The sequence below is a fragment of the Pongo pygmaeus genome, chromosome 13, assembly GCF_028885625.2.
Source record: "Pongo pygmaeus isolate AG05252 chromosome 13, NHGRI_mPonPyg2-v2.0_pri, whole genome shotgun sequence".
In the NCBI taxonomy this organism is placed as follows: Eukaryota; Metazoa; Chordata; class Mammalia; order Primates; family Hominidae; genus Pongo; species Pongo pygmaeus.
The window spans coordinates 53294882-53319306 of record NC_072386.2 but is presented as its reverse complement, the minus strand read 5'-3'; the positions used below and the strand labels follow the sequence as shown (position 1 = coordinate 53319306).

The window sequence follows — 24425 nt, the reverse complement described above, 5'->3', positions numbered from 1 at the left end:
ATAAGCCCTGAGATTGGGGCGCATGGGCTTCTCTTGCTATTCAGCAGAGTCCTTGTGTGGCTAGTGTTTGAGCACAGACACATCTTTATTTTTTACATACTGAGCTTTCTTTGACATACAAGCCAAAAATTTACTTGAAGCAACCTGAATAGTATGAGAGAGAATATTTGTTTTTTAAAGTCCTGGGAATTACAGAGTATCCTTAGGGCATAATATAGGTTTGTTCATATAGAACAGCTGAACACAGGCAGTTTATAAAGCAGGAAGTGAGCATATCGTGCTTTTAAAATTTACTTAAAATACTTTGAATTCTTGGTGTTCTTATCCATTCAAGAGTCTCTAACACTAGGGTTGTAAAATAGAAAGCAAATAGCATTGATAATAGAGTTTTGTTTCATCTTTGTCTTAGCTACAATTTGGGAAATGTTTATATGTTTGTTCCAAAAATGATTTAAAATTGTGTATTCACAATGCAGTAGTGTGTAAACACTACTGCATCACCAGAAATGCATCCAGTAGTGCATGCTCAAAATAGAGATCAAGGCAAAGGTAGAAGAGGGAAATAAAATTAAGCTAAGGATAAGGCTGGTATACAAAATGCATCTTGTGAGGTTCATCTATTTGGTCTACTAGTGGGCATGGGAAGGATGGCTGAATTTAAATGAAAATTCTAGTACTGATCATAATTCACATATTCTTTCATTGCCCTAGAGTTTTTAATTGTGCCCAAATAAGTCTTGGTATTCACAAACTAATTACTTGAGTTTTTAGGTTCACATATCCAGTGATATCCTCCTTGAATCTTTCTGCCACTTAGTCATTTCACTTCCAAGTATCATGACATCCAACAGAGGCTGATGAAGGAAAAAAGATGCAAAAGTCATCCCATTTATTTTTTTGCCTTAAAATAAGAGTGTGTATATTGGGAGAAGGAAAGGGTAAAGCAGTTAGATGTTATTAGAAATACTTGGAAGAGAATAGAAATAAAAATTTGTGATTTTTAGTTATTAAAGTCATCGTTAAATTGTGTTATCCATACAAATGAAGGATTTCAATATGGGCATCTTGTTAAGGAAAAGCTTTCAGAGAATGGTAACATTTCTTAATAGTGAACATGTCCCTACACTCACATAATAATAAGCCTTCATGTACAAGGTACTCAAAATCAGAAACTTTGTAAAAAGCCTTTTAATCAGATAAACCTGAATATATCATTATCTAGAAATAACTGAAAATAGTGCAAAACATTAGAGAACAGTCATTTGATAATATGGTAAATAAATCAATAGGCTATTATATTCCTATTAAAATTATAAAAGTTGCATAAACAGGAAAGATTATACAAATATACCATAAAAAGTACTTATAATAAAAATATGAGAAAAATACAAACTGATATGTAAACTATAAAATATGTAAAATAGCCAAGCATGGTGGTTCACACCTGTAATCCCAGCATTTTGGGAAGTCGAGGTGGACGGATCGCTTGAGGCCAGGAGTTCGAGACCAGCCTGGGCAACCTAATGAAACCCTCTCTCTCAAAAAAAAAAAAAAAGAAAAAAAAATACAAAAATTAGCTGGACGTGGTGGTGTGCATATAGTCCTAGCTACTCAGGAGGCTGAGGTGGGAGGATCAATTGAGCCTGGAAGGTTGAGGCTGCAGTGAGCCGAGATGGTACCACTGTACTCTAGGCTGGGTGACAGAATGAGACCCTGTCTCAATAAAAATAATAAAATAAAATATGTAAAATATCTCTGCAGGTAGACAAAGGTGGTGTGTGAAAGCAAAAGAGTTATACTGGATTGACTAAGATGACTTTTTTTCTCACAGTATTCTTTGATATTGTCATAATAAGTGTAATTGATAGTGAAGAAATGACAACAAAGCTTTCATGTATAGAATACTTTTTATAGATTTACTGAATAATGTGTACTTTCTGTTCACTGTCTTTTAAAATATAATTTCAGTCTAGATTTTACAGACTCATGGGAAATGATCTAAACTATTTTTCTTGCCATTAAAATGTGCATTTGGGAGTATTTTTCCATAGACATAGATACAGGAGAACTCAATAATGTTCCTCTTCCTTCTTTCCAACTCTTGTTTTCCTTAGGCATTACCACAGGAGTCTTGGTTCGAGAACACAGCAATCTCTCAACTCTAGAGAAATTCTACTTTGCTTTTCCTGGAGAAATTCTAATGCGGATGCTGAAACTCATCATTTTGCCATTAATTATATCCAGCATGATTACAGGTACCTTGAGAAAACTGATGTTCTCTATTTTAGTCCATTTTCATACTGCTGTAAAGAACTTCCTGAGACTAGGTAATTTATACAGGAAAGAGATTTAATTGACTCACAGTTCAGCCTGGCTCAGAAGGCCTCAGGAAACTCACAATCATGGCGGAAGGCAAAGTGGAAACAAGACAACCTTCTTCACAAGGTGGCAGGAAGGAGAAAGACTAGGCGAAGCAGGAAGAGCCCCTTATAAAAGCATAAGATCTCGTGAGAACTCACTCACTATCACGAGAACAGCATGGGAGAAACTGCCACTATGATTCAATTACCTCCACCTGGTCTCTCCCTTGACACGTGGGGATTACGGGGATTACAATTCAAGATGAGATTTGGGTGGGAACACAAAGCCTAACCATGTCATTCTCTATGATTATTTAAAAAGCTTTCACCTAAGCTGTTCTTTTCTAATTACGGGAAGAATTGAAATACATTCGATGCCTTTCTCTCTCTCTCTCTCTTTCTCTCTCTCTCCACCCCTCTCCACTTGGAATGTCTACATTTGCTTCTGTGGAAACATTTCACTGTTCTCAACATGGCATTGCTTTGTCATATGCCGTGCCTACAGCTCTGTCCACCACTGCTCAAATCTTCATTTGACCAGCATATGATGTCTTGGGAGGAAAATGTCATTTTCAGACATATAAACAAAACATTATCTGGGGCATGGAAAAAAAAAAGCATATTTGGTCACTGAAATGTTAGCTAGTGTCTTCAGGAAAAATATGGTTGTCAATTTTGATCATGTTTTCAGTCATTCACTCATTTATTTCCCAACTGCAGCTGTGCTGCCCCCAGCCTCTCAGCAGCTGCCTTCAGGGTCTCTGTACTCCTTACCCACTTTCTACTCAAACCCAGAACTTGCTATGTATCTGCTCTGCATATTTGCTGTGGGGACCAGCAGTCAAGTTCTGTGAGAAGGGTTTAAATATGGATGTGCACCATATTTGAAAAGCCTAGTATTTTTAAAACTTGTGACACAGTTGCATTTGGAAATGATTTTTCCCTTATTGATCATTACATTGCAGGGCTCCTTGAAGAGGAAGCTTCCTTAGGTAGATAGAAATGAATTTGGTTTACAAAAATGTCATTTGTCTGGGTGTGATAAGTTTCTCTGCATTGCACAATTTCTTGTACTTGACTCTGGCAATTAGTAAAACGTGGCATGACAGTAGCTGGTGGTGTTAGCTTGAAAATCAAGGTTTTATGTAAACATGCAATTAGAAGTCTTGACATGTCTCCTTCTAGAACATTTTTCTCCACTGCCACTGTAAAGGCCTGGGACTGGCCCTGGTAGAGTACTGGACATTGGTGGGAGCAAGGGAGGGTGGGGGTCAGGATCTGCTGCATTCAGAGACTGCATTGCTTGAAGAGCTGTCACATTTGGCCTTTGAATTTCCCAAATGCCAAACTCGAATCAGACTAGAGTCCCTTGGGAGCTTTGTCCTTAAATGGTCTTGATGTTCTCGGCTTATGAGAAACCTAAAGAGAACATTTAATTATTTTTATGAATGTATTTAATTATGTTTGGAAATGCCTGGTTCCTTTTAACCCTAGCAGCCTGATTGACACAGCAGCAGACCAATTATTTGTCCCATGTAATATTTGTTTATTTGTTTAAATTGTCATAAGCATTTAAAATTGGAAAGATTTCATGTAAATATCCAAATTTCTGGCTTTCTCTGAAAAAAAAAAATGAAGATCTGGGAACACTGGCCCAATATTTCCATCTATCAACAGTGGTCTGAAACCAAGAGACAACTACTCCATTTAGTTGGAGCAAATGCATTTGAGAATGCCATAGTCTCCACTACTCCCGATTGCCCAATACCTTGTCCACTTCACTCTTACGTTACCTGCCTGGCCGCCGTAAAGATTGCAGTTATAATCCCTTAGAATCTTCTCCATATCAAAGATTCTTTAAAAAAAATTTTTTAAACATGGGGTCTTGCTATGTTGCCCAGGCTGGTCTCGAATTTCTAGGCTCAAGCAATCCACCCACCTCAACCTCCCAAAGTTCTGGGATTATGGGCATGAGCCACCCCATCCAGCCCAATATTCCTAATCTTTTCTTGGGCTCCTTTGAGAATACAATGCAAACTTTGGACCTCCTTTCAAGAAAAATCTTCACAATTGTACATATATACTATATTTTGCACGCAACTGCACAAGGTGCATAAACCACCTGATGAGCAATACTATTTAACTCATGTGTCCATGAGGGGAAGTATAGAAGATTGATCCAAATTATGCAGCAAACCCAAACCTCGAGATAAAACAGGTTTTAGAAGAAAAGGTAAAAATACATGTATGAATATCTAATTCTGTAATATCAGATGTTTGAAAATATATGCCACTCTTGGCAGTGAATAACAAGTGAGTTTTGTTTTGGTTTGGTTTTTTTTCTGGGAAGTATAGCCTTTGGCCAGAAGCCAGAAACAGATACTTCCTCTAGTGAGATTTTTGCAGTCTGGATGTTTTGTGTGTTAGCTCAGCTTTGCAAATAATCTAGGAAAATAATTTACAACTCAGCATTCCACTGACATAGCCCAGCTACTTCTGAAGCTATAGCATGGGTCAAGTAGTTTCTCCACTTTTCCTCCACCAAACCCCCAGCAGCCAGTCAAGAACTAGAGGCAGCGAGCAAAACCACCACCCCATCTTTTGATTTGGAGCAATGAAATAGTCAAAGATTCAAGGGATATGAACAAAGCAGGGTGGGGACAATGATGGCATATCCATGTTTTAAATTGTCAGATTAGAGGGGAAAAGCAACAAGACTAGTGTTGGCACAGTTATAGGAAAATAAGTTCATTCATACACTTTCAGTTACCTAATAAATTGGAACAAACTTTCTGGAGAACAGTTTGGAGCATGTTCTGATCTCTTCACCCAGTAATTCTGTTTCTCAGAATTGATCATAAAGAAATAATCAGAGATATGTTCAAACTCCTAAGTACAAGGATATTCATGGTAGCATTTTTTTTTGTAATGGTGATAAATTATAAGCAACCTAAATGTATACAAATTTATATTATATACATATGTATACAAATTTATCTTTTATACTATGTATACATAGTATACAAGTTTTCATACTAAGCAACTATTAAAAACTTGTCTTAGAATCATATTTAATTACATGTGGGAACATTCCCAATACAGTATAAAGTGGGAAAATAAAATTATACAACAGGATAGTGTATACAATCCAAATTTTATTAAAATGTATGTACATTTTTAAAAGTTGTGATCAAAACCAAAAGGTTAACATCCAGAAAGTAAGAAAACATGATCTGTTGTGCTTTCTTTACATTTTCAACTGAACATGTGTTTTTGTTTGGTTTGTATTTTTAATGAAAGAGATGGGGATGGAGTCTGCCCTGAGATCCTCCAGTTTTGCCTCTGGTCACTTCTCTGCCCCATCTCTGCTCCCTTCCCCTGCCAGCTCAGTGCCACCTTTACCTGGTACACAGCTCCTTCCTCCAGACCCTGAAGTAGTCCTCAGCCTCCCCACCCAGAAGATGGCCATGGAAAACACACAGGAAGGGCCATTTCGCATTGCAAATGCCCTCATAAATCCAGCAGGCTGGTAGCTTAATGTATACAGTTATTAGGCCGAAGGAGGATGCAGGTGGGAAGCTGGGGAAGGTTGAATGAGTCCCCTAAGGATATGTAAATTAGAAGCAGAAACACAGCTAGAATTCAGACCCAAGATTAATAATCTGTGCTCTTGCATAAAGGAAACTCTCTTGCCAAATTAACAGATAGAAAAAAAAATTCTGCCATCAAAGCCTCTGGTGAGATTAAAAAAATACTTTATAGCTTTTTTTAAATACAGGAAGAACCCCTTTTTATGTGATGATAAGGTTAAGAAGTCAAATTTACCAGGGAAATTTGAACATAGACTGGCTATTAGATGGTGTCAATAAATTGTTAATGATTTTGTTAGAGATGATGATAGCATATAGTTGTGTAAGAAAATGTCCTTACTTTTTAAATGCATATGGAGTTGTGAAATGACATATCTCAAATTTACTTTAAAACAGAAAAAAAAATGGCACAGTTGATATAAACTCAAGACATTTTCAGAGACAATCATTGTGGGTACCAACAGAATCCTACCCATAAATTACATTGTGAAGAACATGCTCCTGCCATGCTGAGGAATATCTATGTTTAGGGTCTGCTAACATTTAGGCTTGTAAGCCGTATTTATGTCAAAGCACCAGGGAAATAACAGGAAATAGCTTATGAATATGCCTGAGAATTGTGGCTCTGGAAAAATCCTGGTCCAGCCAGTGAGTTTAAATTCAGGTCACATTTTCTTTAATACTTCCCAAAATTAAATTATGATGATTGGAGCCTTCTATGACCGGCACAGGAACAGAACAGCACCTCCAGTCCCACTCCCAGATGTCCCCTGAGCATCCTTCCCGGATGCTCATAACTTTGCTCAGGAAGAGGTTCCAGCTCTTCCACTTTAGCGTCTGCCACCCCCGCCTGGGCCAGAAGCACTCCAGTGGGCACAGCTGCGCCTCCTGGTGTCTGCTGTGGCTGCCACTACCCGGAGACCTAAGGAGTTCCCCTCTTTGCTCCTCCATCCTAAGACAGGAGCAGAAGCTTAATTCTCCAAAGTGCAGCTGAGACCACACTTCTACTCAGGACATAATCTTTGCTAAAGGCAACCAAAAGCAGATGAAACACTAATGGTGACATCCAGCTGCTCCCTGAAGGGGATCCCAGGGTCCTTAACAGGGATGCCCCTCTGCTTAGCTGCCAGCTTGCCTCCAGGAGGCTGGAGTTCATCTCTAAAGGTGTTCCAAGCTTTCCTGCACCCCAGATCCCAGAACCTGACACCAGGTTCTAAGAAGGAAAAATTCCACTATCACACAGGCCATCCTGTCCTGACCTGGAGTGACCTCTTCCTGGGATGCTTGCCATTGTGGAATATCCACTTCAGAGAAAACCCCCCTCATGGCCACAGGGGGATAGCCTTTCCTCGTGGACCCCATCAGGAGCCTTCCGTAGATTCCATACCATAGTACCTGCTGGGTTATTGCAACCACCCTGCTTGTAGAACCTGGGAGTCTGTCCAGGTCAGGCTGGGCCAAGTCCATGCCAGTTCCTGTGCACATTTCTTCCTCCAGAGCAAGGAGTTGCTCGTTCCTAACCATTCCTGTGATGTCGCAGCTCTGGATTTCCTATAAACGCCTGCTCAAACAAGGGCACACACAGCTCCTCAAGAAACAGCACCAGTTTGCAGCTCAGTGGATGTCAAGCCAAGCAGATATCAAGCCAAGAAAACTCCCTCCTTTCCCTCCTCTCTCCCCCAGGCCACTGAGTGTGAGTCCTAGTACTGATTCTGCTTCCTGGACAAGTTACATTATTAAACACTAGACGTCAGGAGAAAATATTTGCGTTTTGTTTATCAATGACTTTCAGTTTCCACCAGACACTGGTTGGGTGATTGGATTTACAATTGAGGAGCTTCTCCAAAGATAAATTTAACACTCTACCCTTGGACGATTTAAAAAAAAAATGCTCCAGGCTTTTAGATGATTGTTACTCCAGCTTTCATGTAGGATTTCAAAATTTTTAGGGCTTGACCTCAACCATAGGATCAGAGGTTTTCTACTACTTTTTGTTAGGAGAGGGTGGGAAGACAGGGTCTCATTCTATGGCCCAAGCTGGAATGCAGTGGTACCAGTATAGCTCACTGTAGTCTTGAACTCCTGGACTCAAGCCATCCTTCCACCTAAGCCTTCCTAGTGGCTGGGACTACAGGTGGTGCATACCACCATGCCTGGCTAATTCTTTCTTTTGTAGCAATAGGGTCTTGATATATTGCCAGGGCTGGTCTCAAACTCCTGGCCTCAAGTGAGCCTCCCACCTCGGCTTCCCAAACTGCTGTGATTACAGGAATGAGCTACCACACCTGCCCTACTTTTTAACCAAGTAAAAAAGTTTAAAGCCTTATAAAAGCTTAGGTATATTCAGTATTTATTAAACAACAGCCAGATGTAGAATACATATGTGAGTTGGCTGCCTTTCAAGCAAGGTTTTTCTATAAAGGGCCCAATAGTAAATATTCTAGGTTTTACAGACCCTGTGTATTTTGCCCAACTACCCAACTCTGTTTGTCATGGGAAAGCAGCCACAGACCGTATGTAAATGATGGAGGGTGACTGTGTGCCAATAAAACATTCATTTACAAAAACAGGAGGCCAGCCAGGAGCCGACCCCTGCCCAGCTAGACTCTGACACTCCAGATGCAATCTAGTTGAGGTTGAATCCAGGTAACAAAATAAACTACCACATCAGGCAATGAGTATGAATGCACGGAAGAGACTGAAGAATAGAGGATGAGCAGAATAAAGTGCAGTTGGTGATAGTTTTAGAGCACCATATTTGTAAACTCAGGCTTTACAGCAGATGACACGCTTAAATCTTTGGGGCTGAGGAAGGCTTTTTTTTAAAGGCTATGTATTCATTTACTCAGAGGCAGCTGTGTATCTGGAAACAATCCCACATCCTCCTATGAAAAGAACCATGCCACGTGCCTCCCCGAGACAAGGTTCAGTTTTATTCAGCTAACATTTGTTAACTCCAGCTGCATGAAAACAGACTAACAGAAAACCACGTATAAGAGGGTGAGGCCCTACCACTCACATGTTCATGGAGCTGAGGTCATCTGATAGTTAGGTCCAGCAGTCCCTCGTTAGCAAGAATTGTAAGACTTGAAGACGCATATCACTTTGTTGTACAACTTGCTATTAAATATAAGCTACTGTTCATAAACATAGGTGGCTAAGAGCATTTAATGTCAATTTTAGCTATGGGGGAGGAGTATGCATTCTTTTCTTGAAACATAGGTGGTCCATTATACAGTTTAGTTTCTATGAAAATTGCCATTCAATGTGGTTTATAAACTTAAAACTCCAGGCAGGAAGACAAGGTTGTTGCCTAAGACTGTACAGTCTGAGAGTGAACTTCTTGCCTCATTTGCAACATCTGGAACCAGTGGGCTCTTCATGCACTTTAAGTGCTCCTTTCCCTAAGATTATCAAGAAATTTGTGTTGAGTTAGAATACAGCTGTTGAAGCCAAAGGATTTATTGTATCAATTTGATTTCTGAAATGCCTGGCCTCCAAAGACGAAACAACCACATAGTGTATAAGGAAGAGTTCCCATAATGAATATGTCATTTGCAAGTAATAAAATGAATAGTGGCAAGAGATAAATATGCCCTGCTTTAGTCTTTCCTGAGACAGTGAAGCCCAGAGAATCAACCATGCATGAGCCTTCTTTCTGACTAAACAGGTACTAGACTTGTTCATAGCTCTGTTCAGCTGTAAGATAACCTGATTTTATTACTTAAAAAGGGATTCTAAGGACCTTCTATATATTGGAGGCATGGATCTGGAAGACCATTCATTCATTTATTTATTTATTCATTCCATCTTTAATGAGCCAGGCTTTGCTTGACACACAAGGTGTAAAATTAAGTCTTAGCTCAGCAAGAAAGAGTACATTACAATGCTGTGTGATAGGCACTTTCTGGGAATGAGGTCAGTACAGGGGACATTGGAAGGAGCCATTTTGAAGGAAGCATAGAAATCAAGTGAAAGGAAGAGGGTGGATATTCCAGGCAGGAGAAAATAGCATCTTTGTCCTCCCAAAATAGCATCTTGGGAGGACAGTGAGACTTGAAGTGGAATGCTGGAAACGTGGGCAAGAGGAATGGGATGGAACGGGTGAGCACAAGGGTTTATTGGCCTCGTGTGCCTTGCCAAGGGGACTGGACTTGAGCCTGCAGGCGAGGGAAGCAATTCTAGCAGTAACTCCCACCTGTGCCATTCTCTACAGAGGGACACCTGAACAAGTATACATCCTAGAGGGGCAGGAGAGTCCGGTGGTTAAGAGTACAGACAGGAGCCACACTGCCTGGGTTTGAATCCTGGTTCTGCCATGGATCAGCTGTGAAACCTTGGATTTTACTTAACTTGTCCTCAGCTTTAAAATATGGATAACATAATGTTTCATAGAACATCTAGAATGCTATACAATTTTTTTACTTACTCTTTTTTGTCTGAGACCTTCAGAAGTTCCTATAAAGTACCTGAACTGGCAGCAGAATCTACAGGGCCAATATGCAGATATGAACACACTGAATGCATTCATTCTGGAAATGAGAACAATATAAAAAGACTTGCTCTGCCATCAGTTTGTAAAGTTCACCAGCATGTAAGAAGCTTTTGCCTAGAAGTCTGAGATACCAATTTTATGGATAAAGAGAAGCAAAGAGACAGCTCAGTCATATTTAGGTTGTGGCAAAAACCCAGAAAAGTCTCACTGAGCCATTAGCTAGCTGCTGCTGTCAGAGCATTCATATGGACTTTGGAAAAGAACAGTTGAGTTCCTCAGATTCTTTGGGGTATATTTAATGCTTTTACTGGACAATAAATTCAGGCAGTCAAAAAATTCATGGAGTCTTCTGAAAAACTGGTCCTAACTACAAATACCACCATGTTCCATAGTAATGAAAAAAATGTTAAAACAGCTCCTGGACTGCTGAAACCAGGACACAGCCCACCACTTCTTTTTTTTTTTTTTTTTTTTTTTTGACAGAGTCTCACTCTGTTGCCCAGGCTGGAGTGCACTGGTGCGACCTCAGCTCATTTGCAACCTCCACCTCCTGGGTTCAAGTGATTCTCCTGCCTCAGCCTCCCAAGTAGCTGGGACTATAGGTGTGTGCCACCACCACCGGCTAATTTTTGTATTTTTAGTAGAGACGAGGTTTCACCATGTTGGCCAGGCTGGTCTTGAACTCCTGACCTCAAGTGATCCACTTGCCTCAGCCTCCCAAAGTGCTGGGATTACAGGCATGAACCACTGCGCCTGGAGAGCCCACTGCTTCTTGATGCATGTTTTGAACTTCAGATGTGGACCAGCTGACAGAGGCTTCAAGGGGACCTTTAGCTGATTCTGCTTAAGGACCAGTTTATTTTGTTAACATCACCAAATAGCCTAGAGTGGTGATATTACCTATTTTAAGAGAGTTCTTAATGTCTCTAAGAAAAGTAGATGTCATAGGTGACGCATGCACAGAAAGATTTTGCCATGCTCCTCTTTGCCTCTTCCTTTCCCTTTGAACATCCAGGGAGTACTAATCAAGGCTGCAGAGATTTCCCTATGCCCTGGATTAACAAAGTAAGATCATATCCTGCCTTGTTTTCTCTGGGGAATAAAAGAAACATTTTGGAATTTAAAAATCATGAACCTGTTTATTTAATCCTCATAGCAGCCCTATGAAGTCGTCAAGTAGGTGGGACCTTAACTCCATCTTTAGAGATAAGGAAACAGGAGGTTGAAGACAGATTAAGCCACTTTTTCAAGATCACACAGATCATAAGGGCAGCAGCTGGAACTGGCAAGTTTTGTTCTGGCAACACTCTGCTGCCAAGGGTCCAGAGCCTGGGAGAGGGCTCCAGGGCAGGCAGCCATACTTAAATAACTGTTATTCATTTAATCAGCATGTTTATTGAGCATCTCCTATGTGCTGGGCACTGAGTATACATTTGTGAACAAGCAGATATCTAGGTCTCCTGCCTTCATGGAGCTTAAAACCTAGCAAGAAAGAGATATAAAATAATGAACCAATGATAAAAATTGTTGAGATATGATATGCACAGGATGCCAAGCGAAGAAATCAGGACACTATGGTTTAGGCTGGATAATCAGGGAAGGATTCTGAGGAAGGGACTTAAAAGCCAAATGAAGAGTGAGGAAGAGCACTCCAGGCAGAGGGAAGAGCCTGTGCAAAGGCCTTGGGGTGGGAAGGAGCTTGGTCTGTTCCAGAAGAGGCTGGAGGAGGGGATGAGACAGGAAGATGGCACAAAGCGGGGCTGGAGAGGCAAGCAGGTGCCTCCCCTGCAAGGCCTGTTAGCCAAGGTAAGGATTTTTTCTTTTTATCTTCAATGTCATTGAAGGGTTGTCCTGATGTATAAAATCACCTGATTTACGTTTTTAAAAGATCTCTTTAGTGACCGTGTAATGAAGGAATGAATGAGAGAGGGAATGAATCAGTTCATGCTTGTTGAATGCCTTCCATTTGCTCAGTGATGCACATCATCTTTATCATTTATTCAGTAATCATGGAGGCTATTTACTAAGAACACACTGTGTTCTGAGCACTGTACTAGGCCTGTTATAGACATTATTTCTAATCCTCACAACAGCTACGCAAGCTGAGGTTGTTCACTTTGTTCCTCACAATTAACCTAAAGGCGATAGAGGCATTTCAGATCCTCCAATTTATAGATGGAGAAGCTGAGTCTGGGAGGAGGCTGGGATTTGAGCCCAGTCTGTCCCACCAAAGCCCATGCCTTCTCTCTGCACAGGTGGCCTCTCTGCCGGTGACAGAGACAGGAGTCATCCACATGGCGAGTTTTAACTCCTATGCAACAATGAGTTTCTTGGACGTGGTGTCCACTTACAATGGCATAACACCACCAAATGCCAGACCTAAAAGAACTTCCAATAAGGGGTTGAATTTTGATACCTTAACAGCAATGTGGAGAGATTGTCACGAAAACTTTGTTCTCAGTGGGTGGCTGCTTAATCAGAGAGCTCTAGGAGGAGTCTTTTGCCCTCAGATGTTTATTTTTAAAACATGCTATTGTTTAGCCAGGCAACTGCTTCCTTTGGAGTGTTTTTGTAAAAAGTTCAGATGATTACTGCTTTGGCTGGGAGCCAACACCCTTGCTCATCAGAGCCTTCTCCTGAGGTGAAAAAAGCAAATAAATGCCTTTACCTAAAATAAAGAGCTAGCAGGTGCCCCTCACTTCCAAGGACAACCGGGGATTTTATCCCTGTTTCTAGGCCACAGCCCAGCCTCAAAACTGTCCCAGGTTCTAACAGACAACCCTGGGTTCACAGGGAACTGGAATCGTGCTCTTCTTTTTCTGCCCAATTCAGGTGCCACCTGTTCCATCAAGTCTCTCCTGGTCATCTCAATCTGGTGACAGCTCAGGCTCCTCTGAAAGCCCACAATAACTAGTCTCTGCACCAGGGCTTCACAAAACATCTAGTTTTTAAACTGGATGGAGCAAATCCAGTTGTTAAAATTTCTGATCTGTTACAGATCAATAACCTTCGTAAACTATAGCTAGAGCAAATTACTAGAAAAGTTATATTAAAAATAGACATACAAAATACTAGCCCTATTTTTTTTTTTTTTTTTTTTTTGAGATGGAGTTTCACTCCAGTTGCCCGGGCTGAAGTGCAGTGGCATGATATCGGCTCACTGCAACCTCCACCTCCCAGGTTCGAAAGATTCTCCTGCCTCAGCCTCCTGAGTAGCTGGGATTGCAGGTGCGCACCACCACACCCAGCAAATTTGTGTGTGTGTGTGTGTGTGTGTGTGGTTTTGTTGTTTTTTTGTTTTTTAAGTAGAGATGGGGTTTCACCATGTTGGCCAGGCTGGTCTCAAACTCCTGACCTCAGGTGATCCACCTGCCTGGGCCTCCCAAAGTGCTGGGATTACCAGTGTGAGCCACTACGCCCCGCCCCTGTCTTTTATTATTACATTCAACAGAAATAAAGTTACTGTCCAATTACTATAAACATTATAAATACTCACTGTTGATTTCTGTGCAGATGCCATCACACCTGCTTAGTTCCCTCTCATTTATCACCTCCTATAGGACAGCTTTTAACTCCCAGGAGAAACGAGTTCTGATAGTGAACTGTAAAGAGAGGGGGTCCTTTAGACCTCGCCAGCCACCATAGATGGCCTGAGAGCAAGAAACCCGGGTCCATTGAGAATAAAAACTCAGAACTAAAGGCCAAATGAGGTTTTACTTGTTTGGGACTAAGTTGGGCCTGATCTGGGACGTCTCGCCAGTAACAGTCTAATGCCTGGATTCTCATTCTCACAGTCAACATTCATTGAGCTAGATCACAAGTTCTCACCAACACAATATCGTCCCCAAGGCAGCAAAAGCTGTTTTTATTTGGTGGTGGTGAATTGGGGGAGAAAATCTTACTCTTTTTATGTAAAAAAACACATGTATCATTTACTATATAAGCAGATATACAGTTTGTGGTTTTAGAATTTCAGAGGGGTGGTGATTAGGAAAACAGCTTGTGGGGGTGGGTTTGCACAACAACAACAACAATAAAACAAGGTTGAAAAAGACTGAGATGTTACATGTGTTCCCCTGTGGAGTCTTTTATGGCTGAAAAGTGTTCTCATTGGCTGCCCTGGGAACCAAACTAAACCACCATGTATAAGTGGTTTCTAAGGAGATTACCTGCTGAGTTCCAAGTTTCGGACCCACAAATGGATCTTTGAAATGGGGTCATTTGTAAGGAGAGGATTACTTGCAAAAATACAGCTCTTTCTGTCATGTGGAAAGCTTCAAGTACAAACATTCGTAGAGCACCTTATTTAAGGCACTGAGGGCCAAGTGAAGAATAAGCTTCAGGCCTTAGAGCAATATGATCAGTGCAGTGATGGAACTACGTGCCAGGAGATTTGGGCTTAGCATCTTCCTTTCCCCTGCCCATGCTTGCAAGGCAAAGAGCTTTTCCTGAATTTGATAATGGAGTTAAGCTATAGTTTGTTCATTCAACATTGTTGAGCACCCACTAAATGCTAAACACTGGTAGGGTCTAGAGAGATTGGGCTGTCCAATATGATAGCCATTAGCCACGTGTGGCTACTTAAATTGAGATTAATTAAAATTGGCCAGGTGTGGTGGCTCACACCTATAATCCTAGCAAATTGGGAGGCTGAGGTGGGAGGATTGCTGGAGCTCAGGAGTTCAAGACCAGCCTGGGCAACATAGTGAGACCTCATCTCTAAAATTAAAAAAAAAATTAAAATAAATAGATTAATTAAAATGAAATAAAATGAAAACTCAGTTTGTCAGTCACACTAGCCACTTTCCAAGTGCTTGCTAGCCATGTGCACTTTGTGGCTACTGCAGGGGACAGCACAAAAACAGAACATTTCTATCATCAGGAAGCTCTACTGGGCAGCGCTAGTCTAGAATTTTGTAGCACATGGATAGAGCCAATATGGAACAGTGGTTAAGAATATGGCCTTTGAGGTAAAATGTAGATTGGGATCCCAGCTCTACCACTCACCTTACCAGCTTTATGATCGTATGGTACTTAGCCTTTCTGAGCTATAGTTTTGTCCTCTGTAAAATGGGGGCAATAATGCCCACCTCCTTGGGTTGTAATGAGAATTAAAGATGATGCATTAACATGCAGTCAATATAGTGTTTATTGTCATCATTATTATTTGTATTATAATTATCATCCTCATCATTATTGACATTAGTCGCAGGTGGGGTGTTTACAACCATCCAGACAGATATTTTATGGTCATTAAGTTCTGTAATGTTCCTATTTATAGAGGTTTTCAAAGGTTAGGCTGTTTCCCTATATCTGTTCTCTCCCTCTATGGTGGTCACCACCCTTATCCCCAACAATGCATTATAAATCATCCAAGAGCCTGGACTTGGGGGCCAGCTCTGCCCCCATATTGATGACTAGAGAGGTAGAGGGTAACTATACAGTGGTAACTATACAGAGGTAGAGGTAACTATACAGTGTAGAGAAGTATAATCGTTGATTTGAGTAAATATCTGATATATCCGGGAAATTGGTAGGATGGAGGTGGATTAGAGGAATGGGAAACAAAGACCTGTGCTGAAAGTTACTACAAGATAGTTGCTGTGCTCCAGGACAGAGGGGAAATTGGATGACTACTTGGGGATGTATTTGTTTAAGACATTTTCACCAAGATCTCATTATTATCAAGCCTTTTATTGCCAGCTGAGTCCTGGAGTACAAGCAGAGGCACCAGCCCATGGCCAAATCATTAAGACAAATTAAGACATACTAACATATGCTGGGAACAATTATCCACATAGATTTAATTTGTTTCACTGCTGGAAGAAAATCCTGAGAGAGTACCAAACACATCCCCGAGAACAGTTCTATAACTACTCTGTGACTCTCACTTGTCAGCACTTTAGGGGCTGGAATCTGCTTAAACTGGACATCTACCAAAGAAGGACGATATATCTGAAAATAGATCCCATATTAGGGCTACAGATGAGTTACTTGGAGCCTGTTAAGGTGGTGATTCTTTTTGTTTCTTTTTAACCTATGAATCTTAGCAATAATTATTACAGTTATCAAAACAATATACCAAGCTCTAAAATGAAATAGGCACATATTTTATAATCATATAATATACTTAGCAAACTTACATATTTGTATTATGATTTGCTCTTTCTTTAAGAGACCTAAACTAAATATGAGATAGTGAATTTGTTTCTGAATTTTGGCCTTCAATCTCTCTTGACTTTTTTGTTGTTGCTGTTGTCCCTTGCCTAATTGTTATCTTTCATTGTCTTACTGTGAGGAAAAGAAAGACTCTTCAACACAGCAAACTGCATTTTTCTCAAATTGAATAGAATCTATCATCAAGATTATTCTACAATGTGACTATTGCAGTATGCCCATTATATGGCAATTGCACAATCTTTTCCCAGAGGTTGATGAATGGCCCCTTAACAACATCCTGGGGTAGCTGCTACAGAGGCCAGAGCACCTTCTCTCAAAATATTAACTTCCAAAGGAGCAATCAACAGCCAGAGAAATGGTGTGTTTAGAGTGAGAAATTACTTGTTCTGTCATCATAATGGTGATCACTTCCTTGCAGATTTTCTTCCTGTACATCAAATATGTAGGATTATATATGAGAAGCATAATCCCCCAGTCACTTAAAAAAAAATGGATAGGCCTTTTAGTGTGGGAAATGAACATAAAAGTTACCTGTGCATGCTGATAGCCATATAGGTTTACTGCCTTTCCCTTGGGGTTGCCTTGTGACAACCTCTTCCTTTTTCCTGCTACCCTGTACCTTAGGCTTTGCAAATGGTTATGGGACAACTCATGTGTGTTAAATATGCAAAATCATTTTCTATAATGATCATTTGACTCAAAATATGACCCTCATTTTGGAAATCAGGCTGGGTAGTGTCTGAAACCTCCAATGACAGCTTGCCGAAAGATGATTCAGTTGTTTCTCAACTTGGCCCATTTCCCACATCCAAGTCCAACTGGAGAATGGCTTTTGACTCCATTTATATGAGCATCTTTGATAGAGAGCAAGGGTTTCTGGCAAGGAGGGATGCCTGCCTTCCACCTCTAATCCAGCTGTCGTTGACACTCCAGACAGCCCTTTCAAACTTGGGCAACACTTAGTCATCTTACTGGTAGCCAACGACCATTTGAAGTGAGATCTAACAATATGATCATAAGTCTCTGATATTACCTGTGCCCTGGGAAATTATTTATTAATATCTTTCCTCTTTCAAATAGAAATTTTAAGATGTCTCACAATAAAAGCTGTACACAATAAGGTTGTTTACACAGAAGCAGTTTGAAAATCATGAAAAGAGGAAGGAAACACACTAACCAGAATGGATAATGACATTACTGTGAATGTGGCCCCAGGACCATTTAAAGATCCAGCAATAAGTGGATCATTAGATACATTCTGGTACAGACACATGACAGATTATTGAGCCATTAAAATTATCCTCAGGGTGAGTTTGTAACAATGTGGGAAAATGCTTACAACTACAATATTAAGAAGAGAGAGGGTTAAAAACTATAAAATTCTCTCAGCTGTTTACAAAAAATTGAGAAAAATATTAGAAGAAAATTCACCAGAATATTAACTTGGCTGATGAGATGATGTGATTTTTGTTGTCATCTTTACCTTTTCTCCTTTTTCAGATAGTCGTAATGAATATATATTACTTTTATAATTGTATATAAACATTATTTTTTCCAGTTGAGCCTAAGCTTCCTGACAGAAAAGGCAGAAAGGAAAACTATCATGAGTTACATGATTCTCAAGTGTTAAAAAAAAAAAAAATCTCAGGCCGGGCATGATGACTCACACCTGTAATCCCAGCACTTTGGGAGGCCAAGGTGGCGGATCACCTGAGGTCAGGAGTTCGAGACAAGCCTGGCCAACATGGTGAAACCTCATCTCTACTAACAATACAAAAATTATCTGGGTGTGGTGGTATGCACCTGTAATCCCAGCTACTCGGGAAGCTGAGGCAGGAGAATCGCTTGAACCCAGGAGGTGGAGGTTGTAATGAGCCAAGATCACACCATTGCACTCCAGCCTGGGTGACAGAGTAAGACTCTGTCTCAAAGCAAACAAACAAACAACAACAACAACAAACGATCTCAGTTCTTTGAGATAAATTTTTCCTAGATAACTGAATTCCAAAGGAGGTTTATCACAAGGGATGTTGAATGATATAATACAAATCTTGGTAAAATTCTTAGTGCAAATGTGGGATGGGGACTCCTTATGATTATTTCCTGACCAACTCCAGGAAGATCTGAAGGCAGGATACTCCTGGAGGCGAAGGCTGTGGGAAGCTGCCTGCAGGGGAACTTGCACCTGACTGGGCTTCCCTCTCTTAAATCTGTTTGGAATTTTGAAGTGTTGCTTTTGCCCATTGCATGTTATTGCCCATTGTCTGTAGATGAGAACGCCTCTCAGCTCTTTATTTCACACCTTGAGGATTAAATCGCGGGTCCTGGAAACCTGTCTTTTAAAATTAATGTAATTTGATTTCTGTCTCCCCTTCAGGTGTTGCTGCACTGGATTCCAACGTCTCTGGAAAAATTGGTCTACGCGCTGTCGTGTATTATTTCTGTACCACTCTCATTGCTGTTATTCTAGGTAATACCTATTTCTGAATCCTTATTACTTTATGTAATGGTGATTTTTTCATTCAAAAAGTAGTTGGCGGCCAGATGCGGTGGCTCAGGCCTGTAATCCCAGAACTGTGGGAGGCTGACGTGGGCAGATCCCTTGAGGTCAGGGGTTTGAGACCAGCCTGGCCAACATGAAAACCCATTTCTACCAAAAATACAAAAATATTATCCAGGTATGGTAACATGCGCCTGTAGTCCCAGCTACTTGGGAGGCTGAGGCAGGAGAATCACTTGAACCTGGCAGATAGACTTCAAAGGAAAAACTTTGTGGTACTTTGACAATACTACTTTCTGATTTTAAAAAATTGTATGTTAAGAAAAGCTCAACTACTTTTTAAAATATGTATTTTTTTAATTAAAAAGAGACGTGGGGAGTCTTCTATGTTGCCCAGGCTGGTCTTGAACTCTCGGGCTCAAGGGATCTGCCTGCCTCAGCCTCCCAAAGTGCTGGGATTACCGGCATGAGCCACCGTGCCTGGCCCTAACTACTTTTTTTTTTTTTTTTCGAGAGGGAGTCTCACTCTTGTCACCCAGGCTAGAGTGCAGTGGCATGATCTCGGCTCACTGCAACCTCTGCCTCCTGGGTTCAAACTATTCTCCTGCCTCAGCCTCCCAAGTAGCTGGGATTACAGGTGCACACCACCATGCCCAGGTAATTTTTGTATTTTCTTAGTAGAGACAGGGTTTCGCCATGTTGGCCAGGCTGGTCTTGAACTCCTGACCCCAGGTGATCCACCTGCCTTGGCCTCCTGAAGTGCTAGGATTACAGGTGTGAGCCACCATGCCTAGCCACTTATATAATTCTTAAAGTGGATGATTGGTCTATAATAGTGGAGTTGAGTATAATTATAAAATATTTCCAGAAATATAGCATTTTAGTGCATTTCACATAGTAACAAGAGCTAACAGCTAATAGATCCTTGCTGAGGATAAATCCCACTTGTAAGAGGGAGAAAATTCTAATAAGGGAGTAGCTGCTTTTATACCTTTAGCATGGTTTTTTGAAGAATGCTTGGCCTTTGTAACCCTGAGTGACATTTTAGGAAGAATGCCCAGAGGGGGAAGACAGAAAGAGCACGTACTCAGATGTGGCAGCAGCTCGGCCCTTGTAGCCCTGCTTCAATGAGCTGATAAGAAGGGGTGGGATGTAGTGAGGCTTTAGTGGTATTAGGCCAAGGGACCCAGGAGGGCTTGAACTCTGCCATAAAACAAAACCACATCATCTCATGAGTTTCCTGAGGAAGACAGACACAGAGAAAACATAGCAATGAGAAGCAAGATACTGCTCTCTTATTAGCTGGAGGCGTATAGCCCTTCTACAACTCTGAGAGGAAAAGAGTGGGCCATACCCAGTCATGGCCCCTTATAGCCCAGCAGCTCCTCCCACTAGCAAAATGGACCCATTCAGCATCCCAGAGCCCTACCCCTTGGATTACCATTGCCTCTTCTTGAGGGAGGAGCAATAAAGAGCATGAGGATCTTTTCTTCTTCACCTCCCTCCAGTCAAACACCCTCCAATGTCTTGGTCTCTTCTACAGCCTCCCATCTTGGCTTGGACACTCAAGTGACAGGAACCCATTACTTCCCAAGGCCACAATGATGCCGTCAGATGCTCTGCCATGTAGACAGTTCTTCCTTACAGAGAGATGAACCTTCTCTCCCTATAAATCCCATCTATTTGTCCTCATTCCACCCCCGGAACAGCATTTTCCTACATGACTTCTTTCTAGATACTTGAAGACCTACGGTATGGAAGGAAGGCAAGGCTTGTTTTGTATGATCCTCAGGAGAATAACCAACATCTGTGGGTAAAATTGCAGAAAGACATCAGATGCATTCTCTGGGCTAGAAAATGGATCATCCTTACCCTAACACCTTCCTAGGCTGATCTCATAAGTTCAAGAAAAAGAATATTCTCATCAGCAGGTGTTTCCAGAAGCAATTCTGGGATGCAGCCCCTTCATTTAAAACACACACACACACACACACACACACAGACGCACACGCACGCACACAAGCACACGGAGTTCTTTCTGCTTACTCATTTAAATGGAAGAGCAATTAAGGTGGCTGCTGAGGTTCCAGAGGAGGCTCAGCATTTTGGCTGGACCTCAGGGTCCTCCCCATCACACTATTGCCTGGTACAACCATTCCATTGTTCGAAAGGTGCTAGCTGTGCCAGGTGCCCTGGAAGGTTCCTAATGCTCTGTGGACGCTGTTCTTGGCCACAGGTATTGTGCTGGTGGTGAGCATCAAGCCTGGTGTCACCCAGAAAGTGGGTGAAATTGCGAGGACAGGCAGCACCCCTGAAGTCAGTACGGTGGATGCCATGTTAGATCTCATCAGGTGAGTGTTTTGCCACAAGGTGGCTTCAAGGGCATGCGACCCTATAGCAGCACAAGGCCTTGTATGTGGTTTAATATTCTGCTGTTACTGTATTGAAATTTTTAATAACTTTTGAATTATTATGCACTTTCATTTTGCCCAAGAACCCACAAATTACATAGCCAGTACTGTTTTCCAAGTCTTGGTTCCAAGAGGGAAGGGAAGAAACAGGCTTCTGCATCAGGATTTAGGATGAACAGAGATGCAGACACATGTTCCAGAGAGATGCTAGGATGTATTAGTAGTCAGTTCTGAAACGCACTTAGAAAAATACATCTTTTAATTGTACAGGAGAAACTCTCTTATCTAAAGCAACCAGATCTGTAAATAGGTCAGTCAATAAAAAATACCAATTAAAGCAGAGACTCATTAAAAAAGACATAAGATATACATTACAATTTTGTGTTCACTTAAAACTTAGTGCATTTATTCACCAATTGTTTGACATAAAGCCAAGGTCTTTTCTTCAAGTTTGTTAGCTCGTGGTAATTTCTTACGGGTTCTGTTACATATGCAGCCCTTATAAATATATCATCTGCAATTTCCACATAAAGTTTCTATAGAACAGAGTACCAAAACTTTTAGACATTGCAAAGAAAGCTGAGTGCAAATCTTTCCAGTTTTTCTTTTTAATTTCAATAATCTTCCCATACCTAATCAAACCATAAAAATTTTAGTCTCTGGCCTTTATTGAGTTTCCAGGCATGTGGCTTAGATTTTATAGAAACCATACCTTCCTTTTTATGCTCATATTTCACTGGTTTACATAATATGAAATGCAGTAATTATGATAATATTTGCAACTAGTATAAAGAATTTGGGAACAAATAAAATGAACCTTGGTAAGTGTATTAGTCCATTTTCACACTGCTATAAAGAACTACCAGGGACACGGTAATTTATAATGGGAAGAGGCTTAATTAACTCACAGTTCTGCATGGCTGGGGAGGCCTCAAGAAACTTAAAATCATGGCAGAAGGCAAAGGGGAAGCAAGGCACATCTTACATGGCTGCAGGAGAGAAAGCAAGGGCGAAGGAAGAAGTGCCACACACTTTCTAACAACCAGATCTTGTGAGAACTCACTCATGATCACAAGAATAGCATGGGAGAAACCACCCGCCATGATCCAATCACCTCCCACAAGGCCCCTCCCCGACATGTGGGGATTACAATTTGACATGAGATTTGGGTGGGGACACAGAGCCAAATCATATCAGTGAGCATACAACCTCATTGATGAAAACAGAAATGTTCAGAATATTAAAGAATAAATAGTCTCTTGACTGTGAGTGTCCATTTCACCAAGGAGAGTAAGCATGTCAGTTACTCAGTGAATCAGTTAAGTGATGGTTGATTACAAGAGCTTTCTATACTTGGGTGAAGCTCAGCAGGAAAAAAGAAATCTCAATACAAGGAAGTATTACGCAAAGGAGGGGCCAGAAGAGAAACTAGAGTACTAGTTTTATATTATACTAATTTCTACCAATATATTAGGTATGACAAAACAATACTTTTTGCCCTAACATAATACTGCCTTTCATGTCTCCAACAGGAATATGTTCCCTGAGAATCTTGTCCAGGCCTGTTTTCAGCAGGTAATATTAATTACTTGTGCCCTTAACTTGCTACCCTCTTCCCATTATCAATTAAAAATGTTTTTTTCTGCTGTGACTCAAGAAATGGAATTAGCCCCGTGAAAATGGCAGCAGGAAGTACACCTGTGACTGGCCAGGTTTAAGGTGATGTCTCTGTTTTGTATGCAGCCTTTCTGGCTCACAGTAAGGTGCATGTCACAATTTACACTGTTTCCTTTTCCTTTATGCCTTTTCCCCCAAAAAGGCTCAAATTGTACAGTCAGAAATCTGTCAAATAATGAGTATTTTAAAATGTGGCCTCCAGTACCTATTTTTGGAGAACCATGGTATATTTGTACTGAAGTTTAAACTTTCTGCAGAAAAAAGGTAGCTCTCTATCTCCTCTTTGCTTTTCCTCTGGTATTAGAACCCAGGATCTAACCCTCATGGTGTGATCCACATCTGGGTTCAGTCTTCTCCTTAATCATTGTGTCCCAGACAGGCGTGGAAGCTCACACCTGTAATCCCAGCACTTTGGGAGGCCAAGGTGGGCAGATCCCTTGAGCTCAGGAGTTCCAGACTAGCCTGGGCAACATGGCAAGACCATGTCTCTAAAAAGAAATAATTTTAAAAAAAATAAAAAATCATTGTATCCCCATTGCTGGAGCTCTACAATGCAGTGTAACAAAGCCATGATTTTTTTTTTCTGTAGGAAAATTGAACAATCTCTTCACTCCATTTACTTCAAGCCTTTCCCTCCTATTTATCTATGTGCTTTAAGACAGCTGAGTCCATCACAAACTGCTGTATTCATTTACATAAGTTACATGAACACAGACTTCTGTGTATACCAACAAAAATGGCAACTCTGTTGCTCTCTGCCGGCCTCCACAAGGGACAGAACCTCCTCTATTACAGGGGGGCCTTTGCAGATCAGTCACAGTGGTTGTTTGTAAGGTTCTCAGTGTTGGCAGAGCCTGGTAGGGGGGGACATTTATGCCTGGTGTAATAATATACTCACTCTTTCTTAAACCCCCATGTGGAAGCTCCACAGAACCAAACAGGGCTGAAAGAAGAGAATTCAACAGCAGTCTCACTCACTGAATAGCCCCAAGGGGACTGTTGATTTTGGAACAACCATATCGTTAAACCTTTCTTGATGCTTATTAAAGTCGTGGTGATGTTATCAAAGTAATGAAGTGTGTTTGCTCAGATTAAAAATCATTTATTAATTAATAAAAACAAAAATGATTGACAGGAATCCTTACAGAGTCTGTCTCTGAGAGCTCCTGCAGATCAAGCCTGTACTTTCTTTTGTATTATTCCTCTATCAAC

General features: G+C 40.9%; 2 protein-coding genes across 12 annotated transcripts in view; one reads left to right on the top strand and one right to left on the bottom strand.

The window, feature by feature from the left end:
* SPATA6L (spermatogenesis associated 6 like) overlaps positions 1-24425 on the bottom strand; it is a 157493-nt gene that overhangs the window by 33748 nt on the left and 99320 nt on the right. The gene's annotated exons all lie outside the window — the stretch shown is intronic.
* The window catches only part of SLC1A1 (solute carrier family 1 member 1), a 92419-nt gene that overhangs the window by 47974 nt on the left and 20020 nt on the right, over positions 1-24425 (top strand). Inside the window, exons 2-5 of one of the 2 annotated variants that reach the window (XM_054500946.2) lie at positions 2115-2255; positions 19003-19095; positions 21362-21476; positions 23069-23111. In XM_054500946.2, the coding sequence (XP_054356921.1) occupies positions 2115-2255; positions 19003-19095; positions 21362-21476; positions 23069-23111 (392 nt within the window). The remainder of the gene's footprint in view (positions 1-2114; positions 2256-19002; positions 19096-21361; positions 21477-23068; positions 23112-24425) is intronic. The other variant, XM_054500947.2, reaches the window with a different exon arrangement.